The sequence below is a fragment of the Anopheles ziemanni genome, chromosome 3 (genome assembly GCF_943734765.1).
Source record: "Anopheles ziemanni chromosome 3, idAnoZiCoDA_A2_x.2, whole genome shotgun sequence".
In the NCBI taxonomy this organism is placed as follows: domain Eukaryota; kingdom Metazoa; phylum Arthropoda; class Insecta; order Diptera; family Culicidae; genus Anopheles; species Anopheles ziemanni.
The window spans coordinates 78,064,568-78,090,542 of NC_080706.1; the positions used below are offsets into that span (position 1 = coordinate 78,064,568).

The following is a 25,975-nucleotide window of genomic DNA, read 5'->3' on the forward strand; positions in this document are numbered from 1 at the left end:
TAACCCTTGTGGTCCATTCTCGAAAGCATTTAGAAAATAACGGAAAAAATAAAAAAACACAATTTTTGAACATGTGACCCGATGCTCTTTGAAATAATTAAAATTGATATTTTAGCCATTGGTAAGTCATTGAAATACCTATTCAAAGCTGGTTTCAACCAAGGAAGCATCGTATGGCATAAACCCTTGGAGATTTACCTGTAACCTGCACACTTTAGATCTAACTCCCTTGTAAAAAAAGTATAATTTAGGCCAAAGTCGAGGGGAATAATATAACTAATATAAGTTATCTTTTACTGGCAAAATTTTATTTTATTTTAAAAATAATACCTCTGAGAACATGTGATATCAACAGATGAAACACACATACGAAATCATTCTTCTTCTATAACACGGTTGATAAGTTTACAAAAAGTATTAATTTTTTTTTTGGTTTTAGATACTTGAATTCCTGAAAAAGTGAGATGTTCTTCCACGTTTGCGGGCAGAATGATAGCCCCATGCAGAAATGTATAAGAATTTTTATATAAGTTATATTAGTTCGAAATGAAGGTTGGAAATTAATTCGTCAACGAAATGATTACCCACGTGTCTATATTAACGAAACACGTGGCTATTTAAAATGACGGTTAGGTTCTGTTACGCCGTCTACATGATGTTTATCCAACAGTGTCTTCTGATTCGACCAAAATCAAGAGGTTAAATTGATAGATCGAACTATGTAATGAGTCTTGAACCGTGCAGAGGGTACGGGTACGGTCCCGGGTGTACTAAACGACCGTGCGTCGCTCGAGTTCCAGCTGGAAGGGTACAAGGGTATTACGATAAGGCACATGTGTGCCTCTCCCTGCATACACCCCCGCGCACAACTGGACGTACAAATTTCCCTGCCGAAAATGCTAGCCCTCGATTTAGGGCTACGCTGCAACGGAGCACACATAGCGGTGCTTATCTGCACTCTCCCTACTGCTGACACACGCACTCCAGGCGCTTGGTCACAGTTCGGCAGGTCGTTGACGTTGCGTTGTACGTTCCCCCTTCGGTTGAAGAAGACGTTCACAAGAAGTTCAAAGGGAGTGCCACAAGGTTTGATGCGTCCCTTCGTGAACGGAACAAACTGACTGAAAGCTAGTGAAAGATAGAGAGAGAGCGAGCGACATTGAAAGATCCATAGAAAAGGAGAGTGTTGAATGAATTCGGTCATACGAGCCGAATATTCGGTGCTCGCTGGCGCAAGGATTCGACAGTCCGCCGTGCCATGTCAGCATGTTGGTGGGCGAGAGTTGGTGGACCCTTCGCGTGGAAGACAACAATAAAACACGCACGCGAGATGAAAAACTCTCGTGGCAGCAATAATGTCGTCATCACGCGACTCGCCAAGCCGGGGTTGGTGGTGATGGAGGTGGGTGGAAACCGATCGTTGTATGTGTTTATGTTACGTTGCCCTTTGTTTCGTCCTGGTCGCGTAAGAGTGAAAGCGAGAAAAGACCAATTCGGGCCACCAGCACCAGCACGCGAAGCCCACGCGTTGATGTATGTATATACAACTCGTCCTGACTGAAGGGCCTTAGGGTGCCGAGAGCTGAGGTCGGTTCGATCCGCGTTTGTCGGGGCAGCGACGGCAGCAGTGTTTACAAAACATTCTCTACGCAGGACTGTGACTAAGAGAGCGAGAGTGTGTGCAAGCGATTGGCAGTGATGGCGAGGGTTACCGAACGGGCGTTACGGCGCAGGAACAACACGAGATGCGTACGTTTTCGAAACCGCCGTTGATGGAAGAGGGCCGCCCAGCGGGTCGGCCGTGGTGGGGGAGGGCAGGACCGAGTGTTGTTGATAACAACACACTGGTCGCGTCGTAAACCGTCACCGTTTCCGTCCCCGATCGATGAGTAAGCGACGAAGCGGGCGATAGAGTGGACGTCAAGGGAAGGTTCGTGCTGTGCTTCAACAACGAAACTTCTTTTTCAGTGCATTGGGCTTCCACAAGCCCTCGGTGTACCTGCGAAGCAGGTTTTAGTTGGTGGCCGTGAAATTATTCTATCCTAAAATTTGAAAAAAAAAACACAATTTTAAATCCCGCTTGTCAATAATTGTGAAGGCATTTAAGCCACCGTACTTACAAAGCGCAAAAAGACGCCAAATCATCGCCCAAATCGATAAGGAATCGGGTGGGATAAGGAATCTCATTTTTTTGGGGGAATTTAATTGTTCCCCTTTTCCCCTTCCCACTGCCAACACCACACATGGGTGGTGTTACCTCCAGCCAGTTTCAGTTTAACGACGACGACGACGACGACGAAAGCAGTTAGGGATAGAGTAAGGCACTCTTCTGGTTTGGTTGGTGTAAGTGGCTGCAGGATACAACGCCAACCATATCCCGTCCGAGTGAGTGAGAGAGGACACGGGAGAGTGTGGCACAGGCGCAACACAGCACGAGGCGGGCGGTGTGTGTGGTGTTCGTTCCCGTTTTTCTTCGGCAGCCAGGAGGGAGTCCTGTTTCTTGGCTCCGTGTGTGCAGTAGCAGTCCGTGTCTCACACCACCTAGCAGCTCCAACGCAAGCCATCGATCCAGGGTGGCCAGTGTGAAGGGAAAAAACCCGTGTGACCTGTGGTAGTTCTGGCGCACTGGATCCGCGTTAGCCTTTCCCCCAGGAACACCCGTGCGGGCTCTCTGGCAGTCCTGGTTTTCTTGGGAGCAAAAATCCTGGAAGAGCAACAGAAAGAGTGGCTTCTGGCTACGCCTTGCTTAAAAGTGAACTCGTGGCGTGTCCCAATTGAAAGTGAAAATAAGTCAACGAGAGGATAAAAAAATTAAAAAAAAACAAAAAGAAAAACCTAGTACCAGTGCATCCATCGACGACGAATCAGCTGTGGAGTATACCAATATATTACCCAAAACATCCGGCACGGTTTTGGGGGTAGTAAAAAATAATATCCTCATCGCCACAGCCCAAGAAGAAGCACGTCGAGCCGCAACCATAAGCTACGCAGCAGAGCAACGCGGAAGAAAACCCCGGAGAAAAACCAACCTCCAACCCCCCAAAGGCTACTACGACGCACGGGTAAGTTCGACGTGGAGCGCAGCGTGGGCGAACAAGAAGAAAATTCCCCGCGGGTCGCCGCCAGGAAGAAGAACCCTTGAATGACCGTGTACGCATACGGTGGCTCGGGTCGAGGAATCGGGAAGGGTGGAGAGGAATGTGGTCAGTCAGGAGTCACCCCACTGGGCGAGGATGGGATTCGCGGAAAAGGGATTTTGTTTTGAATTTTCCCTTTTTCCTCGCGACCCTCGAAGCATCCATCTATCCATATTTGCGTGATGAAGCCTACCGCTTACCGACATTCCACCCCCTTGCCCTCGTTTGCCCGTTTGCGAAAAGTGAAAGTGATTCCCACGCCCTTCCACCTATTTCCATGCCCCCGTCCCCAGGCCCAACGCATTCTACTCGGCAATTTTCCGGGCGAAGTAGGCGACAGGGCGACTCCATCCACCACCATTTTGTGTGCTGCTGCTGCCTACTTTTGCGTCGCACGAAAATCCTCGCTGTCTGCTGTTTCACTCGCACTCCAGCGCCTGCTTCCGATGGGATATTTTTGCTTCCTTCCTTTGACACCGTTTCCCTTGGAGATGGATCAGAGGCGGCGGCGGCAGCGGCGGTTGCTTTCGTCTCCCGCTCGCAGTCAATTTACGCAGTGGGGAAAAAGGTTGAGCCGGGCGAACGTGCACGGATCGAAACTGGGAGAGGTCGACCGACCCCCGGCCATTTTCCTTCGACGGTGGGCTCCACCGCGGCAGTGCGTGTGCGCTCCTTCCATCGTCCATTTTCCTTTCCGGCCGTGCTGTGTTGCGTGGAAAAAACCATCGAACACCATCACCACCACACCGTACCAACAATTTCGAGCAGCAGAGCAAACGGGACGGGACGATGAAAATTACACCGCTTTTCCTCCAAATTGGCGGTATTGGTGGTAGTGGTGCCGCGCAGACACCGGCGCACCGTGGAATTTTCCGTCTTACTTTTCCTTCCAAACTTCCTGCGTGTCGGCGCACGCCACCCGTTTTGCACCGATACAGCGAAACATCAGAAAGGAAAAAAACGGAAACCCACCACACAAACACTGCCAGAAAGGGAAAACTCGGAGCGGTGGAAAATGGGGAATGTTTTCCCTACGCCTACGCTTGCTGCTACGCCAACAGCTTGTTCCCAAATTTTCCTTTCCCATCATCCCTACGCCAATTCGAATGGTGATAAAGTTTCAGCGTAGCGCGTATACGCCGTAGGATGAGTAAGGATTCGAATGTAGTACAGTGAAGGGCGCAGGAACAAGTTCCATATAAAAATTTGGAATTAAAATTAGCTCATTTCGAAAATCACTCATCATGAAAGATGGCATTTAAAAGATTCAAACAAGAAAACCTACGGTACTTACAATTAAAGGGCAAAACTGTGTTGATTTTATTTAGTTAATATTTATGTATATTAATCAACTGGCGTTTCTAGCATGTCTTTAAATTTATCGTTATTTGACTGCCTCCATTTTTTTAACTGCACAAGACGGAGCATATTGTTCCTTCATTCGTAGATTGGTGATAGTATTTTTACATCGATTGCACGTCAGAACAGAAACGGGCAAAACAGACAACTTTTAGTGTAAAACTCAGTGCCCTTTGCCTTACTGGCGCCATACAAAACCATTTCACATTACATGCAGCAAATTCGTCAGTTATCCTAGATCTAGGTTATCTTGAAGTATCTTACAATAACGCCCATCACTGTACGTTATAGGCAGAAGTTCTGAATGAATCCTCCCCCTCTTGCACTTGTTCAAATATCCTTTTCCCTGTAATTCACGTCCATCGAGTACTGGGGAGATATTTTGATGACTTGCACGGTATCGTCGGGATTTCTCGGAAAAAGACGTAGATGGACTTAGTTAAGACGTAGAAAAATTTGGTAAAGAAAAACAATTGCAATGTGGTTATTCAAAGAATCGAAATAGGAATCGAAAACAGAGCACAGAATTGAATGCGCACCAGGATCCCTGCTGCCCTACTTCCTCCCTTGCTGTTCACTTGTGTGTGTGTGTGTAGATACACTCGGCAAAGTTCGGCAGTTTGGATTCCTGGGAGGGGGTGAACGTGGTTTCCACAGGATAGTTTGGATAGTTAGATTTCAATCCGCTCGTTTTTCGTCGATAGTATTTGGGGCAACGGAAAATAACTAAGCTTACAAAATTCTAATTGCGCCGTTTGTTCGTGTTCCTTTCCAACAGAGCGTGCACGGAACTAGTGGAAGACGGAACGCAACATGAACTTCTCACCGTTCGGGACACATTTTCCCGGTTCGATACCGGGAATCCACCAGTTCGCCAGCTCGGGACTGGTGACGAGCGTACCGTCAGCGTCGCACGACTCCAGCAATCGATACCATTCCATTAACTCGAACGTCAACATGGCCCACTTCAATCAGAGCCATGGGCCCATTTTGGGCAAGTTCCACAGGGAACAGGAGTCTGGCGGGAACAACGGAACAGCGGGGAGCGGTGGTTCAAACAAGTACAATGGACATTCGGCGGGTTCCGGTAACTCGACGATACCGACGACAACGAGTAGCGGTGGCGGCGGAGGAGGCCAATACTCGATTCCGTACAGCCAGCACTCGGACGTGTCGGACCACAAGCAACGCAACATGTACCCTCAGTCGTCGATTGGTTCCAGCTCGGCCGGCAGCAACGGTCAGAGCGCTCAGGAACTAAGTCAGGATATCAGTGCGCTTCTCCAGCAGGCGGACAGCAAGCGGGTTCTGCAGAATCCCAGCTGGCAATCGCTTACACCCGGCGCGTCCGTGGCCGACTATCTGTCCCATCTTCCCGGCAGCGCACTGCCCCTTTCGCTACACCACTTCCTCAAGTATTCGGCGGAAAATATCAAGAAGGAAGCGCAGAATCCTCTCTCCAGTATCGACATGTCACAGTCGCAGGGTGGCGCGCACAACTCCGGGAACAACGCGCACACCAACAACGGCGGTGGCATGATCCTCCCGGCATCGCAGACGATCGCCAGCATCCTTGGCCATCCCGGTGGCCACCACCAGCAGCAAGGTGGCGCGAGCGGACAGCAACAGCACTCGTCCCAGCAGGGTTCGTCCCTTGCCGGCCATCAAACGAACGTCCAAGCTGCGGCGGCCACTTCATCCACCGCCGGCGGGGCGACCCCAGCGAACGGGGCTGCAGCCGCCACCGACAAGAAGAAAAAGAAGAAGAAGAAGAAACCCCCAAAGGAGCGCAAACCGCGCCCCAAACCAGGCGAAATCCAGGTGCGCACGGCCTTGGACGGGAGCCTGCTGTTCCTGTGTCCCGAGTGTCAGATGGCGTACCCGGAGCGGGAACTGCTCGAGCAGCACCTGATCGGGCACAACCTGGAGCGCCGTTTCATCTGCGACATCTGCAATGCGGCACTGAAGCGGAAGGACCATCTGACGCGCCACAAGCAGAGCCACAACCCGGAGCGACCGTTCGCTTGCACCATCTGCCTGAAGGCGTTCAAGCGCAAGGAGCAGCTGACGCTCCACTTCGTCATCCATTCCGGCGAGAAGCGACACATCTGTCAGGAGTGTGGGAAAGGTAGGGAGCCTAGTTAGTAAATTCCTTGCTTAAATGTTTGTCGACCAACATTACGGTTTTCTCTTCCGCCAGGATTCTACCGAAAGGATCATTTGCGTAAGCACACCCGATCGCACATAGCACGTCGGTTGAAGGCGGAACTGAGTCAACAGCAGGGAGGTAGTGCGGCGGATGGAGCAACTTCCAGCACTGGTCGTGGTGGAGCTCAGACACAAACTGGCGCCGCCAACCAACAACAACAACAACCACAACCGCCTGCAATGCAACAGCAAACTCAAATGACTGGCGCGGGTCCACAACAATCCGGCCAGCAGCAGCAGCAACAGCCGCAACAACAGCTACAACCACCCCAGTATCACAACCTCACGCAAGCCCCCGGACAATCGCAGATGATGTCGTAAGGGTTTCCCCTCCCCGTCTTCGCTTTCCAAACGCGTGAGAAGATTAGCAAAATCAAATTCCAGATTAGCGAACGATTTAACAGATAGCGCAAAGTTTCATTCGGATAATATTAACTAAAATAACTCTTATCAAATATTGAATACCCAATTTTTCAAGCCCTGCTTTTCCCATACAGCGGAAAGGAAAGGGCAAACGAAACAAAAAAAAAATCGTATTTGTGCAATTGTGTCGTGAGATTTCTGCATTTGCTTATGTTTTGTTTTTCCTTTTCTTTGAAGTTTAAACAAAACCAGAGATAGATTCGTCTCTTTATCGGATAATAGCACACCATATGTTGGCCATACATATATTTATGAACCAGTAAGGATTGAAATATGTGGAGCTAATTGGCAACCACTGAAAATCCATTCCGCCACAATGTGCAATATATTTGGGTTAGAAAAAAACAAAACCGGCGTGCCATACGTTCTGCATCATGAATGCAAGCCAGCGTACGGGAAACAGACACGCTGCAGGATTGTTACCCCGCCATGTACAAAAACTAGATTATAGGAAGAGACACACTATGAAGCCGAAGATACACGCGCCCGCGTGCGCGTGTGGAAGGTGGATGTTCTTATGGTTTTTGTATTTAAGTTAACATTCTCAAAACAAAAGGAGAAACCCTCGCTCAGGTGACAAGATTGTAGTGGACATATTTTAAACCAAAACTTATGTAGCTGTATAAGGGGACAAAAATAGGGTAGGATAAAATGTACCTTCCGGTGAAGGCACACGAGAGGCCAGCTGTTTAGGGCAATGAGTTAACTGTTTCCTATTTTGATTTAGTTTTTGTTGGTTTTCTATTCCGTTTACATAGATGGAAAATGGGAAAGCCTACAGTATCTTTATCTATTATCCAATTCTAGTCCGATTTTTCTAGTCCAAATTTCTAAGCGTACACTTATATTTACGAAAGCGACAACCTATCTTAATCTTACTGATGGTAAACAAAAAGAAACAAAAGAAACATTATGTGCACAAGACATGCACGAAGTTAATCATCTATTAGTTGAAAAGGGATGGATTGGTTTAGTATTTTTACTTTCGTTTTGTGAACGTAATCATTACTCCTAGTTGAAGCTAAAATAAATCACAACACAAACGAATCAGATAACAATAAACGATGTTTTGATACATAAGTGCACGTGAAGTTGCTGAGAACATTCATTAATGTGTTTCGGAGGGAAGAACTTTGCATTAAACGAGACATGTCGTTCAGAAAATATGTATATCATCTATTGCCTCACACGTGGGCACTGTTTCTTACCAACAAAAACTTATTGAACAAGTGAACTTACTCACGGGGAGTAAACTTATGCCAGTCCTTTGTAGGAACGGAATTTCTTGTACTGCTTCACGATATCTGTGAACAGTAGGCGGCTGCTTTCGTCCATCGTGCGGAGCAGATAGGACGACGAATGTCCATCATAGACGGCGATCAACTCGAAGCAGATATTGTACACCTTTTGGGCAACCCGTTGCTGCAGGGTCGTTGAGCGCTTGCTTTGAATGATAGTGTTTAGGATCTGTGCCAACACGTACGGGGCTAGTATGCGGATATCTTTCGGTAGATTTTTCACTGCGTAACCCGTGATCCTGAAAAACAAAGATCACAGAAATAAAGGCTGAAAATGAAAATTTTGAAGAAAAAAAGGAATTTCGCGGCATACTTTTCCAACGGCACTAACAAATCGGAGATGGTGAGTATTTCGAAACTGTTTAAGCTCTGCTCCACCGGCAAGCTGTCCTTGTAGCAGATGATGGCACCGACCAGACCCTGGAACACAAGCAGGTACTGTGGCAACCGGTGGACAACGTAGTTCGATCGTACCATCAGCAGTACGAACATTACATCACTCAGCAGGCGGTGAAGTTTGTAGAAGCTCTGCTCTTCGCTTTCCTTCACGGGGATCTTCCGAATGTTTACTGCACTCATAAACTCCAGCATATGGTCCAACACGGTCGGCGAGAGTTTGATGCCTCGATTGGCGATCACCGCGTTAAAGCAATCCAGAATCTCCATCAGAAGCGCCACATCGTGATGGAACTCATTTAGTACGCACAGTGGCATCACGTTCCGGGCAATGACAATTGAAAATGGTTTCACAAACGCATTGCTGATATCCTCCTTGCACTTTACACCGAAGCCAATGCGTGCGAGGATGGTGAAAGCCCGTAGAACCGATTTTAGCCCTGCATAACCTTGCCCACCAACATGGTTCGCTAGGGTGGCATCGAGCTGGGCAAACTTTTTGCCACACTCTGCCGCCGGTAGTTGACCGGTGAGGAAAGTGACGAACGTTTTCATATGTTGCTGATCGATTGATTGTTCTTCCAATTTGATGTCATGCCCCTTCGATACCGTCTGTTCCTGCGCCATCTTCAAAAATAACTGCCAACGGTTCTCTACGATCGCAGCGAGAGTAGATGGTTCAAAATTCAAAAAGTCCTTGTACTGGATGCAATTTGTCAGCAATAAGCACGACGAGGAGCTGGTATTTGTGAGCTGAAAATGAAACCATTCCGTTAGAAAAACATGTTCTCGTGTATATCAAAAATGATCAGTTTTAGTAAATTACCGCCTGCGTGACATAATGGAGGATACTTCCTCGCATTTCTGAAGTCATCTCCTTTTTGTGAGTGGCCTTGTAGTGAATAGTTAAAGCACAACCCTTCAATGCATCATTGAAATCGCCGATATTTTTATTCCGTTGCCTTTTGGGGGTTTTGGTAAACAAGAACGCATCAATAACTGCCACAAACTCATCCAACTTCTCACTCAATTGCTCGGCTGGGATAGTTTTCAATCGATTCGCACCGCCCTGTAACATTGAACCAATTTTGTAAAAAATGTTTTTGTCGTTAGGAGTTTAAGAAAAATCATACGCTTTTCGAGTACCTTAAGCAAACTGTTGAATACCAAAAGCAGTACATCGAAGCGTATATCGCTCTCATTTGAAAAACCGTCCAAGATTTTTATCATTTCGTTGAATGCTTCCTCTGTCAGGTATGCTGCTTGTAGCTGGAAAATTGTTACCAACAGTGACGATTGGCCGCAGATACTGAGCAGGGTTTCGATGCTGGCGAATCCTATCACGTTGGGTATCGTTCCGTGTGAAATATGTCCTGTGCAATACACGTATAAAAATAAAAGCTTAAGATTACATCATAAAAATAAATTGCAAAGAAATCATTCAAATAAATAAATTAAAGTTACATGCATATTATACTATTAATTTGTGTTATTGAATGTTATAAATGTTTCCTTCATGTAACGCGTTTGTAACGGTGTTTGCTAATGCAGCACTTTCCTTATTTTCAATTCAAATGTATCTAGAAAAACTTACGGATTAACTGGTTTTCGAGGCGTTGGGCGATTTTTCCCCCATCCAAGCCACGTACATCCACCAGCAGGATCAAAAACACAGCAAAAAGAACTGTCTTCCGTTCTTTGGTGAAATAATCTATTCTGATCTCCTCTAGCACATCCAACAGGTGATTCATTTCCTCAATATTAGCAGCTTCGACGGAATGGTTTGTCGTGTTTGTCCGTGCACTCTTCTCGAGAAGTTTCTTCAGGAGAGGTAACAGCTCCGATCCGTTCATCTCGTACAGCTTTTCGAACGGCAACTTGCGCGACACAGCCTTTTCACACTTGGTAAGGCATTTTGACAGAATCCGTTTGATTGCGGTTAGCAGAATTACCTCCAACAGTTCCTCAGTGGGTGAAATGTCTAACAGAAGTTGTTTCAGCTCTTCCGACGAACAAAAAGACCGATCGAGAAGGTGGTCCACAACAACTATCTGTTGCTGTTTGGAGAGTAGCGACAAAAACCAACTATTAGACGATCGTTCAAGTAGCACCCAGCGCAAATTTTCCGCCCCGTAATTATCGACAACTCTAGCGATAAGTTCCTGGCGTGCTTCTTCCTTCTCGGGACCTAGATCCTTCTGGTTTAGGTCGTTTTGACGAATTTTTTGGAGCAGCACGCGATTCAGGACCGGTGCGTCCTCAGGCGACGTTCGCTTTTCGATCTTTTCCCACTCAGCTTCACTCAGATAGAAATATATATCTTGGTCGTCGCTCGATTCGATTGAATCTGGTCGATAGTATTCCACCATCAGACGATAGTTACCGTAAAAGTATACCATCTTCCAAAAAGCACTGTAGAGCCGCGCATCTCCGGGTACTTCGCCCAGCAGGAACTGGTGAGCGAAGTTAGCCATCATCTCGTCCGTGCTGGCAATGTGTTTACTCAACTTTTCCCAGAAAAGATACGAGTTTTCGATCAGCGTATTGCCGGCGAAGAAGTAACACATCCAACACATGGCCAGCTCCATCTGGAAAATGCTACTTTCGGTGTGCTCCTCCCCCGGCATCTCGATAGCCTCGTTCAACAGGGACACAAACTTATTCCAGAAGAGAAAGCTACGCTTTCTCAGCAGCACCTTCATAAACTCCATCATGGCATCACTTAGACATCCGTCCATATCTGGCCATGCAAATGAAAGAGCGGGCCAACCGTTTTGCAGCTGAAAACGTGGCGTTACTTTCAACCCGTCCATTTCCGTCTTTTCCGAAAGTAACAGATCAAAAAAGACTTCACTTTTGGACTTCTTTGACAATTTTTTGGCAGAAGATCCATCAGCAAGCTTCATTTTCTTATCACATGTTTCGTTGAGGTCCGTACGTTCACTTTTTCTTTTGCCATTCTGCATACCGGAGTGGTTTCTTAGCTCTTGGATGGATTGATCAAGCTTGTTTTCGTCCAGGTACTCTTCGAGCTTCATAAAAAGCTCGTCGCGAAAGTTTTCATTTTTGTTCAGCTTCGTGTACATTTTCATCGTCGAAATAAGTACCTCCTGATAGCACTTGAGCGTTTCTTGATCTTTGCGTAAGAACATCGTTTTCAGTATGATTCCGATGATGTTCTTCTCCAGGATGAGTGGGTTGTATTCGTTGATTGCGCAAATTAGTTTGTATAAATCTCGCAGCAATGGACCGGACGACGAACACACGTTTACGAATTCAGTAAGCTTGAACGTGAAGATTTCGGTAAAGTTGAAATCTACTAGCAATTGTTGATCAATGTTGATGAAGTACTTCCGCAGCAAAGCAAACACGTACTTTGTGATGGCCACTATTCGATCATTGCTAGGAACAATCGATCGGCTTTCGTCAACGAATATGTGCAGCAGATAGTACTTCAGGAAAAGCAACACCTCCATCTTCTGGTTCCTATATGAGCGTAAATATCCTTCGATCAGCAATGCAATCATGTGCCACGGGAATTTGTTCACATTGAAGCAGCCCATGAACAATTTTTTCGAATGATTCGTTACGCGATAGTATGAAGCGGCCTTTTCTTCTCCAAAATACACCACTTTTAAACAGTCCAACAACTCTTCTCGCCGATTCACGCCACGACGTTCAAGCAGCAATACCACCTCTGCTAGCGGCACAACAAAGTGCTCGAAGGCTTTCTGAAATTTGGGATCATCACCGGCAGATTTCAAATAGATCTTCAGGTCGTTGAAGATCCGATCGATCGTTTTCTCTTCCTCTTCCTTGGGTCTGTTGTTAACGATGCACTTTTTGTAGTGCTGCAGGACGATCCATAGCGCTTCCCCGTAGGCCATGAAATTAAACTTGTACACGTTTCTAAACTTTGCATCGGACGCCACAATCAAAAATGTTTCCAAAAGCTGCTGCCGACCTATTTTGTCTTTGCCCTGCAAGGCGTGCAAAACTTGTTGCAATCGGGTCACACAATTCGGCGGCAGTGCATTTGGCGGGCATGGCAGTGATAGGAAATCGTTCACGGTTTGCCAGCTTTCGTGAAAGCTCCCATCGGCCCCTTCGCTCACTGTTTGGTAACAATCAGTTAACCCGTTGATAAAGTATCCGAAAATTACTTCATACTTCGACATGTAGTAGAAACTGGGTGACTTCCATAACTTTACGCCGTAGGCAAGGTTCTGAACAAAATCACGCTCAGGGCTAGATATGCGCTTAAGTATTTCTGCAAAAGAAAGAGGTACACAGTAAGAAACACGTTTTTCTACCATTATATTTCTTGCTTACCATGTGAAATGGCCATTTTGCCAGCCGATTCTATCTATTTGCGCCCGAAGTCAAGACACGGACCGGTATTCCACACTACACGTGCTCGTTTATTTACAGCGCACTAGTGTTGGCACAATCGAAATTTTGAAGATCAAACACTCGATCCCTTTACGGATTCTATCGGATTGAATCCCATTTGACGGACTCGAATCATTTTTATTCTTTTATTGATTTGATTTGATTTGAAGATTTGATTCAGGCTGACACTACACTACACCATAGCAGTATAGATCATGATTCCATGATGATTGCGAACGAGCGCAATTTATTGTAGTGTAGTCTTGGCCTAACGGATTTGGATTCAGATTCAGAGATTCGGTTCTCAGTCCGGACTCGATTCGAAAGATCCACCACTACAAGAGAGAAAACCAAAGCCAAAGTGATTATCCAGGTAGGTTCATCCCGAACCAATCGCCTTCATTTTATTAAAAAAATAAAGAAAATTTGTGACAGTCGTTCTTAGTTATACTTAGTTTGTTTTGTTCTTAGTTCCGTATTCAATTTGTCGGTTATTGTTATTTTCAAAAATTGTTGTTATTTTCAATAGTGAGTAACATGCTGTTAATGTTGTGTTCAGCTATTTTGGCCCAAATAATGCTTAGAATGTGGAAGAAACACGCGATCAATGTTATGTTACATCGTTACATCGACAATCGTTCGAGATTGAAAACGGATTTATTTCAATCGTAAATTAATCTATGAAATTTATCTCTCGCAACGCAAAGCGCACGAAGATAAAGGATGATAAAGAAAAAGTAGAAACTTAGAGCCAAAGATTCCATTTAATGTTTGACACGGTTAAAATATGCTCCATAAGTCCGTTGAAACGAACTTAGGTCATGCACGTGCAAGGTTCTCGCACTATAGTTTAGATGATTATTAAAAGGACGAAGCGACCGCGAGTGCACATCCTGTAAACTACCAGCGTCAACTTGGTAATCGAGTACAGCACAGACTAGCGATCGTAGCGGACACTCAAACCCCGTCGTCAAGCTTATGAATGTGGCTGAACAATGCTGTGTGGTTTGTTTTTTTTACATGGGTTGCGTAAATAAATACAAAAAGCATCAAATTGGTTGAACTTAATCCATCGAACAACTGTGTCACCTGAGCTTCAAAGCCTTTCCTCGGCCGAAATTCAGCTTGCAGCGGCCTGGAAGGATTCCCAAAATTTGAGTAGCTTCTTGTTTTTTAAACTCAAAAACTCGTCAACTTCATCCCAGTCTCGGCTTTCCTGCAAAGCAACTTGGCAGTCATTGGATTGATGATGGTCCTGGCAGCTCGTTATTCGAATATTTTACAATCCACAGTTATAACATTCCTTGACATAAAAATGATGAGTTTAGTGAAATTACCAGCTCGCTCCCCTAACCGGTTGCAAAGCTCCCCGGTGACATTGCACGATTCCCGTAGCTGTCTGACACATTCCCCTATATTATTGCAAAGTTATCTTTACCGGTTGAAAATATCCCCTATGCTTTTGAAATGTTCCCTCTACCTATTGAACCATTCCATTATATGAATCGAAACCTTGTAAATCTCTCCTCGCGCAATTAACGGACCCTCTGTTTCGACGGAGTTTGACGTATTCTATTTGATTCCGTGTATGAATGAATGAGGATATGCTGGAATTGAATTTGTTTCTATGAAAATGTTTGATTCCATGGCCGTATCAAGAAAAGCAAATCAGGTTCTACCTTCGGCATTGAACTCTGGTAACAACTGACGAAGAGGAATTTTAAGGAAGGATCTTGTCGTGATACAAAGCCAAAGTAGTCATAAAGGAGGCGTGCGGTGGTACCGGGGGCGATGAAACGGATACGGTAACATTCTGGAGAGATCGGTCGCGAGAGTGGCCTCATCCACAAGTACACGGTGCCTCATCTAGTGCTGCGCAACCGACACTATCTGTAGACGCGCAGCTACAAGTTGGCGATCAACTGTAACTCGACCCGGGCGGCCATGATTGACTGCAACAGCGTGCCGACGACGCTGACTCTTCATGACCACACAACTGGAGCAATCGAGCGGCGGTGGCATTGGCCACTTCGAACGTTCCACCCACTGCACTGAGAGGGGATATCGTGCCATAAAAAACAATCCGTGGAAAAATGGCACAAATAAGTGGTAACGAATTATTGGATGACTAACGAGATTAAGTTGACAATTTTTTATTTAATTACTGCTAGTAGAAAAAATATAAAATGTAAAAAAAGGTAAATATAAATAAGCCACTGGACATCTACTAACTCTGCCTACCTAGAGAGTAGGAACCGATAGGAGGGTTGATAAACTAGAACCCCACTGTACAGTCCTTAGCACAAGATAAGAAAAATTGACATTTTGATGTATACATTTTGAATCTTGAAGTGGTTTACCAAATTCCTGTAAACGAAAGAACTCACCACAAATCCAGAAACGCATCTTTCGGATATTTTGATTAAATACTATCATGCAGGTTGTTTATTTGCGGTAGTACATAAAAGCGAGTTTATTGCCCAACAAGTTTCTTGTCCTTACTTTAACACTGCTTTTGCACAAGTTTGGCAATGATTAGTTTATTTAACACGAATGTTTTACATATTGTTTTTTTTAAAGATTTCTATTTTAAAACTAACTAATCGATCAAATTGAGAACATTTGACTTGGCTGCCGCATATATTTATCTTGACTAATTAACCGAATTCGTTAGTACAATTCACATCGTTTGGGCTTGTTATTAATTCTGCGTCAATTCATGCTTTCCAAATTTGATTTAATTTCGACGTAAATTTCATGTTTTGCGTCCAAAGTGGAATATTGCTTCCAATCTGTTAAAAATTTATCAATATCCGTCCTCGTTAGTTTTGATTCACTCAAGCGATTTGAAAACATCGAAGCCCATTCTTTAACTGAAACAGTATTATTTGCAGGCAACTCAATTCGTATAATATAATCTGCAACGAAAACATTATTCAACAGGGCATAATAAAACACATTATGATTTTCGGAATCCAGTTGACCGAAGCAGTCAAAAGGGTCTGTGTCCATCAAATTAGTGAATATTTGCAGTTTTTTTGAAGTATTTTTACTGTTAACAACGCAGTAAAAAAACGCGTTCCAGTTGCCTTCTATTTCATTGATTTCCTTCGCATCAAAATTATAATATTCTGTGAGACATTTCGTCAAAGGTATCCAACCCTCCATGCAAGCGATATGCAGAAGATTCCTCCTCCATTTATTGCTTCTCCAGTCCAGCTCTCCAGTGGTTTTCAAGTAATCGCAAATGATCTTTACCGACTTTTCATTAATCAAATGATTTTGCTCTAATTCAAGAATCTTACCGTAGCTATTGAGCCAAACATTTGTTAACTTGTCCATCAACACAGGGATTCGCTCTTCGATGGGAAGATGTTCTTGCAATTTACACTCTCGTTGGAAAATATCCTTACCAATTTCATAATTATTGACTGTCGCATAGTAAAAGACGCTCTTTCCCTTCAAATCCAATTGACCGAAGCACTCGAAAGGGACTTTCTTCATCAAATAGGTGAATGTTTCCCGTTTGTTTGAAGCACTTTCACTGTTGCACACGCAGTAAAAGAATGCGTTCCAGTTATTTTCTTTTTGATTGATTTCCTTCACATCAAAACCATAATGTTCAATGAGACATTTCGCCAACGTTAACCTACCTTCCATAATAGCGATATGTAAAAGATTCCGACCCGTTTTGTCGTTTTTGTAGTCAAGTTCTCCAATTGGTTTTAACCTATTACAAATTATGTTAACCGACTTTTCATCAATCAAATGATTTTCTTCTAAATATTCCCATATCTTTTCGATAGAAATGTCTGACTTTTGTAACATGACAAACAAAGCTGGAGCTCGCAGATCGATTGACAATTGCCTAAGTTTGTCACACTCTGGTTTCAACATCTGTTTTGCAAGGTTTTCGTCAAATTTATTCAAATAATAAAATAAATTTTTAAGGTTTGAATCACGTTGCTCGAAGCAATCGATAGGGTCCTTTTCCATCATGTACAAAAAGAAACGATTTCTATTTCCATCATCATCAGCATATTCGTTTCCCACACAATAGAAGAATGCGTTCCAATTGTTTTCTTTTTTGTTGATTTCCTTAATATCAAAACCATAATCCTCAATGAGGCATTTCCCCAAAACAAACCTACCACCCATAATGGCGATATGTAAAAGATTCCTACCCTTTTCATCGTGGTATCGAATTTCCTCGATTGATTCCAGCGTGTCACAAATCAATTTACATTTCGTTTCATCTTTCAAATGTGTGTATTGGAGATATTCTAACATGTCCTTTGCATCAAAACCTGATGTTTTGAGGACCCTAATCAGTTCAGTAATCTGATCGGAACTGAAATCTTGCAAACTCTTCTTAAATTTCCTCTGGAAGATGTAATCAGAAATGTTACGATTGTTCTTGAAGGCATAATAAAAAACACTTTTTCCATTCAAATCCAGATGTTCGAAACAATCGATAAGGTCATTTTCCATTACATACAGGAAGAAATTTGATGTTTTGACATCGAATTCAGAAAAACATACTGACATGCAATAGAAGAATGCGTTCCAATTGTTTTCTTCTTCATTGGCTTCCTTAACAGTAATACCATAATGTTCAATGAGACATTTCCCGAAAACAAACCAACCTTCCAGAATGGCGATATGAAAAAGATTCCTACCATTTTCATCGTGGTATCGAATTTCCTCGATTGATTCCAGCGTATCACAAATCAATTTGCACTTCGTTTCATCTTTCAAATGTGTGTATTGGAGATATTCTAACATGTCCTTTGCATCAAAACCTGATGTTTTGAGGACCTTAACCAAATGAGTAATCTGATCGGAATTGAAATCTTGCAACTCCTTCTTAAATTTCTTCTGGAGGAAGTAATCAGAAATTTTATGATGGTTCTTCACTGCATAATAAAAAATGCTTTTTCCATTCAAATCCAGATGTTCGAAACAATCGATAGGGTCCTTTTCCATCATATACAGGAAGAAATTTGGTGTTTTATCATCGAATTCAGAAAAACATACTGACATGCAATAGAAGAATGCGTTCCAATTGTTTTCTTTTTCATTGGCTTCCTTAACAGTAATACCATCATGTTCAATGAGACATTTCCCCAAAACAAACCAACCTTCCAGAATGGCGATATGTAAAAGATTCCTACCCTTTTCATCGTGGTATCGAATTTCCTCGATTGATTCCAGCGTGTCACAAATCAATTTACATTTCGTTTCTTCAAGTAAATGTGGATATTGAAGATATTGTAGCATGTCTTTTGCAACAAAACCTGATGTTTTGAGGACCTTAATCAAATCAGTAATCTGATCGGAACTAAAATCTTGCAACTTCTTCTTAAATTTCCTCTGGAGGATGTAATCAGAAATTTTATGATGGTTCTTCACTGCATAATAAAAAATGCTTTTTCCATTCAAATCCATGTGTTCGAAACAATCGATAGGTCCCTTTTCCATCATATACAGGAAGAAATTGTTTGTTTTGTCATCAAATACAAGAAAATATTGTGAAATATAATAGAAGAATGCGTTCCAATTGTTTTCTTTTTGATTGATTTTTGTCACATCAAAACCATAATGTTCAATGAGACATTTCCCCAAAACAAACCAACCTTCCATAATGGCGATATGTAAAAGATTCCTACCGTTTTCATGTTGGTATCGAAGTTCCTCGATTGATTCCAGCGTGTCACAAATCAATTTACATTTGTTTTTATCATGATAATGTGTGTATGGAAGATATTCTAACATGTCCTTTGCATTCAAGCCTGATGCTTTGAGTAATTTTATCAAATCCACGATCTGATCTGAGTTTAAATCCTCCAACTGCTTCTGAAATTCACGTCGAATAATGCACAGAGAAATACTCCTGTTGTTCTTAGCGTAATAAAAAACACTCTTTCCTTTCGCATCCAGTTGACTAAAACAATCCACTGGATCTTTTTCTAGCATATGGACGAAGATATTTTCCATGTTATCACCCCTTTCGCAACTTGATGCACAGTAGAAGAATGCATTCCAATTGTTTTCCCTTCTATTTAGAGTCTTCGGTTGGAAATCGTAATGTGCCATGAGACATTTTACCAAATTTGAATCACCGTAACCTGCTGCAAACTGTAACAAATTTCTACCTTTTTCATCAGTGCCAGTAAGATCTATGCAGTTATCGAGAAGAAAATGATAGGAGTCTTGGCAATACCACTTAATTTTACAGTTTAAGCAAATTTGCCTAATAAAACGATTGTCTAGATCTGTTTTTGATTTGTACAATAAATATTCAACTGCGGATGCATTATCAAGCTGCAATGCTCGTGCAATCAAAAACTCTGTACCACTATCAATACCGGTATCCTCTCTTATTGTAATCTCTTTAGGAAAAACTTCCATAAGATCGTGTTGCGATGAAAATCCTCTATTCCAATTTTCAGATTGTCGTGGAGCGTCTTCGCGGTAAGTGATGTTATATCGAGTGCAATATTCCTGGAAATGAGATTTGAATCCCTGCTCATCATTTTGCAAGTACGCAAGCAATTCCCACAACTCCCGCTCAAAATTATCTTTTATCGCTTTCAAATGCTGTCGATGATCTGTGATCATATACTGAAGAACATTAATCGAACGAAATTTTAATGCTAACATGAAACAATATTCATTAAGTCCTTTGAGTTTAAAATTATTTGAATTTTCAATGATAATTTTGGACATGACAGAATCAATCATGATGCAAAACTCTAAAATTGGTATAGTACGGGGGATTTCTTCCATCTTTTTTATTATGTGTTGGTTTAGTTTTTCAAATAACTTTGAACCCATTTTCCCGCTGGAAAAGACTAGATTAAAACGATTCAAATGAATCGGTATCTTTAGCTTAAGTACTTCCTCTGATCCTAAATTCTTTACCAATTTCTTGAAAAACGTTTCAAAATTCGGTGTGTTGTTTCTTTCTGTGAAGAGTTCAATGATCAACACGTCTACGACCATCATGAAATGTTCTTTTGTAGAAAATCGTGATAACATTTCATGAGTATCAATGGAAGCTCCTTTGTTTAATAGTGTCAGTACGCATTTCCAGCATGGACCGTCATTGTTGAATAAGGTTGCCGCTTTGGAACAAGGAATTACGATGTCAGCGCAATATGCATAATCCAATGGAAACCATTCGAAATATGTGTCTTGTATATTCACGCTATTTTCATCAACCCAATGCAATAAGAATTCAACAATTTTTCTATGGCCTTTAGACGGAGGAAAAGAAACTGATAAATGCAACGGAGTTCTTCCCCAATCGTCCCTTGCAGTAATTAATTTGGGATTTTCAGTAAGAATTCTCTCGATTTTTCCCTTTGAACCATTAAGAACTGCCATATGAAGTGGACTTTTCCTACAAATCATTCTGTCTAAAAATTGTCTTATTTCTATTTTGCCGACGGTCTCATAAATTTCGCGTTTCAGGAAGTCTTTAACACCGGTAGCATATTGATTCTTATAAAACCAAAATGCAGCAAAATACTCGGCAAACAACCTATGATTGAAGACCGGTGTGTTATCTGAAACTCCTTCAATTAGACCTAACTTTTCCGAACCGTTCTTTACATTTTCCATGTACCGGAGTGCAGTGTTTTGCGTTTCAACCGTCAATAATTTCTCTATATCGTCTTCGTACATAATTGTGTACAAAGCCAAGAGTGAGTGGGTTTCTTTAACCTTTTTTAGTTTTTGTTTTGCATTATTCATTGCCTCGACCGTTTTAGAGCTAGCAATAGTTGAACCGGTTTTCTCAATGCTCACGATATCAAGCTTCTTTTCAACAAAACTTTCCACCATGCTGAGAGGTTCAAAACTATTCTCACTATCTTTTATAATTTGTTTGGAAATTGTTTCTTCTTCTACACTTACATACACTTTCAACATAGGCATCAACAGCTCTATTCCCATCGATAAAAACAGAGGGATTTCCACAAGGTCTCCCAGGATCTCTCTTGAAATTGCAAAAACAACACGACATGTCCTTGCTTGTTTTGTATCGTCTGATGATTTGTATTCATTAAAGTGCTTCGAAAGATATCGATGTATGAATTCAAATATATCTACTGTGTTAAATTCCACTAAACGGTAGCATGCGCAATCCTCCAATGCGGTCTCTACTTCGTTTCTCAAACCATACGGACGACTGGAAAGGTACAGCTTGCAAATTCCATCGAAGGTTTTAAGCGTGGACAATAACTTAAGCACCACCATCTTATAATGTGGCGCGATTTCGTCAAAGCCATCCATCAAAATGACGATTTGTTTGCTGCTGAATTTATGTTCAAATATTCTAAGCAGTATGAATTCCTCAGAAGATACGTTTTCCATTTTGTTTTTATCCAGCTTCAAACAACCGTTCGAAAAAACAAGTGCTTCCGCAATTGCCCGAGCATTATTGGATTTCTCATTAGAATTTATTAGAAACATGTTTTCGACAAGAGAAGATAAGTAGACAAGCTGAAAAATAAATCTGATCGTGATCAGTTCATCCATAGTTTCACATTCATCCCTTCTTTGCAATTGATCGAATTGGTTGCAATATTCGTTTAGATTGAACTTAACAATCCACCAAGACGGACTCCTATCCTGAAGATACGTAGCTAACCAAGTCAGGTAGAATGATTTCCCTGATCCGGCTTCGTTGAAAATTACATGCACTTTAGGATCGGTTTTATCAAACTGTACTTGGTCCTGAGTGTTTCCATTAACACCGGGTGGATGTGTGAATTCACTGTTTCTATGCAATAGAATGCTGTTAAACATTTCGTTGTTACATTCCAAAAATGTTTTGTAACTGATTTTATTCTCAGCTTCACTGCCAGGAAATAGTTTGGTAAGAGTCGAACCTTCCTTTCTAGCAGACCAAAAGCTCCAACTCGATGTTTCCCGCAACTCATTTTTATCACATCGCTCCCATTTTCTATGAATGAACATATTTTCAATTTTTTCAAAGCTTTCCTTCAACTTATTACATTTTATACCTGTTCCATTGGGAAGTTGTAGGACATCTAAAACAAAATTAAGTTTATCTTCGTCATGGAAAAGCACTCTGGTTGATGTTTCGGTTCCAAAAAAACGCTTGGTTTGATTGATTACTTGTTCTCTGCATTTGTCCGACAGATCTCGGACAAGAAGATCTCTTTCAATCTCTGTAGCATTATAAGTTTGGTCGATAAGAATAATCTTTTTGATAGTTTTTGTTGACATGTCCTCAACCCGCCCTTCTATATATCCTTTAATAGTGGACAATCTTTTGCATTCAATCACCAAAATAAGTGAACTTTTCAACGCATGAAAGCAATCTATTATCTGCCTTTTCCGTGACTCAAACTGTATGTCTTTTAAAACTAAAAATTTCAGTTTAAAATCGATGGACTGTATAATTTGAGGTACAACCCACGAGTGGTAGTTGTACTCATCAATGTCCACGTTGAATTCTACATTTTCATTATCATTTACTTTTTCAACCATCGAATGCAGATTTTTATACAATTTAAAATCTTTCCAGACTTCCCGTTTGCATTGGAGTCCCAAATTAAGCAATTTGTTACAATTAGAGTTTGATAAGGTGTTTAATTGTGAAAAAAACAGCAATGATTCAATTTTCTTAAATAGCCCATCTATATCCGGTCTTTTAATAGGTGTCCTACTTTTGTCTTTCATCCTATCCAAAATCCACATTCCGACTTCGTTGAAAGTAAACACAGCAGCGGATTGTTCTCTTATGTCTTCCGGTAACACTTCACCTTCGAGAATGCTGGTGGCGACTTGATCTTTCTCGTGTTTTGTATTGCATACTATTATAAATGAATCGAAAAATTTCTTGATTTGATGATCTTCTAATTGTTTTGGAAATTCATTTTTTTCTCCGCTGTTCAGTTGTTTTTCTTTCTTGAGACGTATGCCTTTTTTTTGAACATCTCCCCAAATGACTAGAGACTCTGGTTTGAGCAGTTCTTGATACTCTATATCAAACAACCTTTTAAATTCCTTAAAGCCAGCTTTACTAAAATTGTTTTCATCGACTACGTAACATCCTTTACCTTTATTTTTGTCTGTAGCAATGAAGTTTTCTATTAAAAATCGATATTTTTTCAATAAAGGGATTCGAAAATCAATGGCTTCCTCGCTGTAAATGTCTTCAGCTAACTTTTTAGCAAGGTAATATAAATCTGAATTTTCTATTAAGTTGTTGAATTGTTTTTTATTGTTCTTGTCCTCTGTTTGTTTTACATTTTCAAGTTTAATGCCTTTGGTTTTTATATCGTCCCAAATTAGTTGTAGCTTGTACTCTTTTTCAAAAAGTCTTTTAAATTCCCTATTTTCAGTGAAAAACTCTTCATTTACTCCATAACATTCGTGGCCTTTACTATGCTCTCCGACAATCGCTTTTTGTATGATAGACCGGTATTTTTTTTGAACCGAATCGTTACGAAAATCAACACTTTTTCCCTGAAAAATACGCTGTGCAATCAACTTTGCGAGAGTTCCCAATTCTGAGTGTTCTTTTAAGTAGTCTAATAATTTGTTGTTGGTTTCGTCTTTCAAATCAATGTAATAGGCATCATCAGTGATGGACTTGAGCATGGAATCAACGATATTTGTGCCAAAATCGTATTCTTTAACGGACGTTTTGACATCCTCGTGTAGTCCAATGTTTGTACAAAGTACTAATAAGAGCGACTTTTTTTCGTTATCCCATTCGTTGTTTAGAAAAGAGTTCAAGTACTTACTAATCGCAAACGGCGCATCTTTATCCGTCGATGTTAGGTTGTCCCATGTGATGGTGTAGCTCTTATCTTCCTTGTGCTTAGCTTGGATGAAAAGGTCTCCAATGTCGGATTTAAATACGATGTCGTCAAACAATCCGCCTTCTTCGTCGTCGTTGGTTATTGTGAAGTTTAACTGCTTATTTTTTCGCATCAGCGTAGCAACTCGACATACGACCGGTATGGAAAGCTTTTGCTGATAGGTTGCTCCAACAAGAGAGTCTATCATTCCTAAATTTCTTTGTTTTGCAGAAGCATCATCATTGGAGTCTTTTGATTCTTTATCCTTTCCTCCATATGTTTTGCTACAATCGCTTTTATCGAGCGTTCCGGAATCGCTGGCACCATCGTTCGTTGGCGAAACGGGGACTATAGGGTTTTGTTGGAATAGATTCATTACTTCATCCGATTTGACCTCTTCTTGCTGATTTGGTAGATTTAAAGTGTCGAGATCCCCTGCTGTTTTTGAATCAGCGTCAAGTATCTTTGTTTCCGACGAGAATGCGTTTTGTTCGGAAACCGATTCAATATCTTCCTTGTAGCGATTATTTTTTTCGAAACTTGTCATCTTCGTAAACCTACAGCTTACTATTTTTCTATTCTGTAACGAGATGTTTAACAAACTTTGATTAGCAATATGATGGTAGACATATTTTATTACTGGATGAGATGTAGAATAATATATGTTTAAATTAATTAAAATGGCTTTTTTCAAAAACACATTCCGAAAAATGACTTTCTCCGAAATGAAACATATACTTTTCATAGCTATCGAACCCTTACACATTTGAATAATTTAATGTTTAAAAAAAACTACAACAAAGAATGAAACACAATTTGCCTACACAACAAATGGTAAATTACAATACACAACTTTGCCTCGTTGTCTAGTATGCCTTCATGTCGTGTTAAGATGTTTTCCAAGAACCTACCAAATTATATGCTCCCTCATTCAGATTTGTACCGTTTATCAAAAAAGATGAACGTTCATGTCACAAGTCAATTAAACAAATTTTAAGTAGCGACGAAGGCATCATCGGAATCCGAAGACTGGCGCTTGGTGAACGAACGTAACGGGAAAGACCGCAAGGGACTAAACGGACGTTCCGTACCAAGCGTTTTAGCACAATTTGTAGTACAATTTTTCAAATTACAATTTGTTCATAATATTTGTTAAACCGATTGTTTTCGAAGGCCAAGCAAAAACTTAGCTTCCCAAAAATGTATATAAAATATTACAATAATTTTTATGTTGCATTTTCATTTATTTATGGGTCAAAAACTTATTTGTACTAAAACTGCTGTCACCCATATTTGGGTGACGCGGTACCACAAATTACTAATAATAGAATAATTCTTCCTCAAACATATCTTCTTCTTTCGCTATACGAGTCGGGGTATATCCTCCTACGCTAAGTCGACCAATTTGTTCTCTTACTCGTAATCAGACGCGTGCCGAATCTGTTCGAACTCTATGAAGAGGCTCGTCCTTTAGGGCCGGCTATAATAGCCATATGTCCACCCGGCGTCCACAGGAGGGATAATTCCTTCCGTTTGTCAGGACACAAAAACTCGTGGTCCGCTTGATTGACTCAAATAGCACGAGATGTGCGGCAGCTAGGATTTATCTGACTTGAGCTCCAGCTCGGTGTCATCATGCGGCCGTGCCGTAAGATAACCTTGCTTTTCGGTAACTATTTCAGGAACCCCGTGCACTGATAACGATCCGCTCTGATGCACTGCATCATGCACTAGCATTTGATTTACTTACATTGAAACTTCAACTATTTGCGATGGTCACGATCTCGCTGATCGCAAGTTGTGCGGAAGTGGGTTGACACACGAGCTTCTCCTTTAGAAATGTCTGCACTCAATGTTGCTGCTCACGTCACCGTATCCAGTACAGTTGGTTCATCGCCAAACACATAGTTATCACTATTTG

General features: G+C 41.8%; 2 protein-coding genes across 2 annotated transcripts; one reads left to right on the top strand and one right to left on the bottom strand.

The window, feature by feature from the left end:
- The first annotated feature begins 5,309 nt into the window (after positions 1 to 5,309).
- On the top strand, positions 5,310 to 7,025 carry LOC131287854 (zinc finger protein GLI4-like). Its single transcript, XM_058316940.1, has 2 exons — positions 5,310 to 6,624; positions 6,697 to 7,025. The coding sequence occupies exons 1-2, from the start codon at positions 5,310 to 5,312 to the stop codon at positions 7,023 to 7,025; spliced, it is 1,644 nt and encodes a 547-aa protein (XP_058172923.1).
- Positions 7,026 to 8,279: 1,254 nt separating this feature from the next.
- LOC131285554 (uncharacterized) lies at positions 8,280 to 24,601 on the bottom strand. Its single transcript, XM_058314412.1, has 6 exons — positions 23,998 to 24,601; positions 10,416 to 13,091; positions 9,968 to 10,194; positions 9,648 to 9,890; positions 8,739 to 9,574; positions 8,280 to 8,664 (listed from the first exon to the last, which is right to left on the bottom strand). The coding sequence occupies exons 1-6, from the start codon at positions 24,599 to 24,601 to the stop codon at positions 8,382 to 8,384; spliced, it is 4,869 nt and encodes a 1,622-aa protein (XP_058170395.1). The 3' UTR covers positions 8,280 to 8,381.
- Between the last annotated feature and the right edge of the window lie 1,374 nt (positions 24,602 to 25,975).

Coding starts and splice junctions, on each gene's coding strand:
- LOC131285554 (XM_058314412.1), bottom strand. CDS start 24,601: ATGACAAGTTTCGAAAAAAATAATCGCTACAAGGAAGATATTGAATCG. Junction 13,092..23,997: donor AGATGCGCCGTTTGCGATTA/GTAAGTACTTGA, acceptor TTTCTTTTGCAG/AAATACTTAAGCGCATATCT. Junction 9,575..9,647: donor TCCATTATGTCACGCAGGCG/GTAATTTACTAA, acceptor TTTCATTTTCAG/CTCACAAATACCAGCTCCTC.
- LOC131287854 (XM_058316940.1), top strand. CDS start 5,310: ATGAACTTCTCACCGTTCGGGACACATTTTCCCGGTTCGATACCGGGA. Junction 6,625..6,696: donor CTGTCAGGAGTGTGGGAAAG/GTAGGGAGCCTA, acceptor CTCTTCCGCCAG/GATTCTACCGAAAGGATCAT.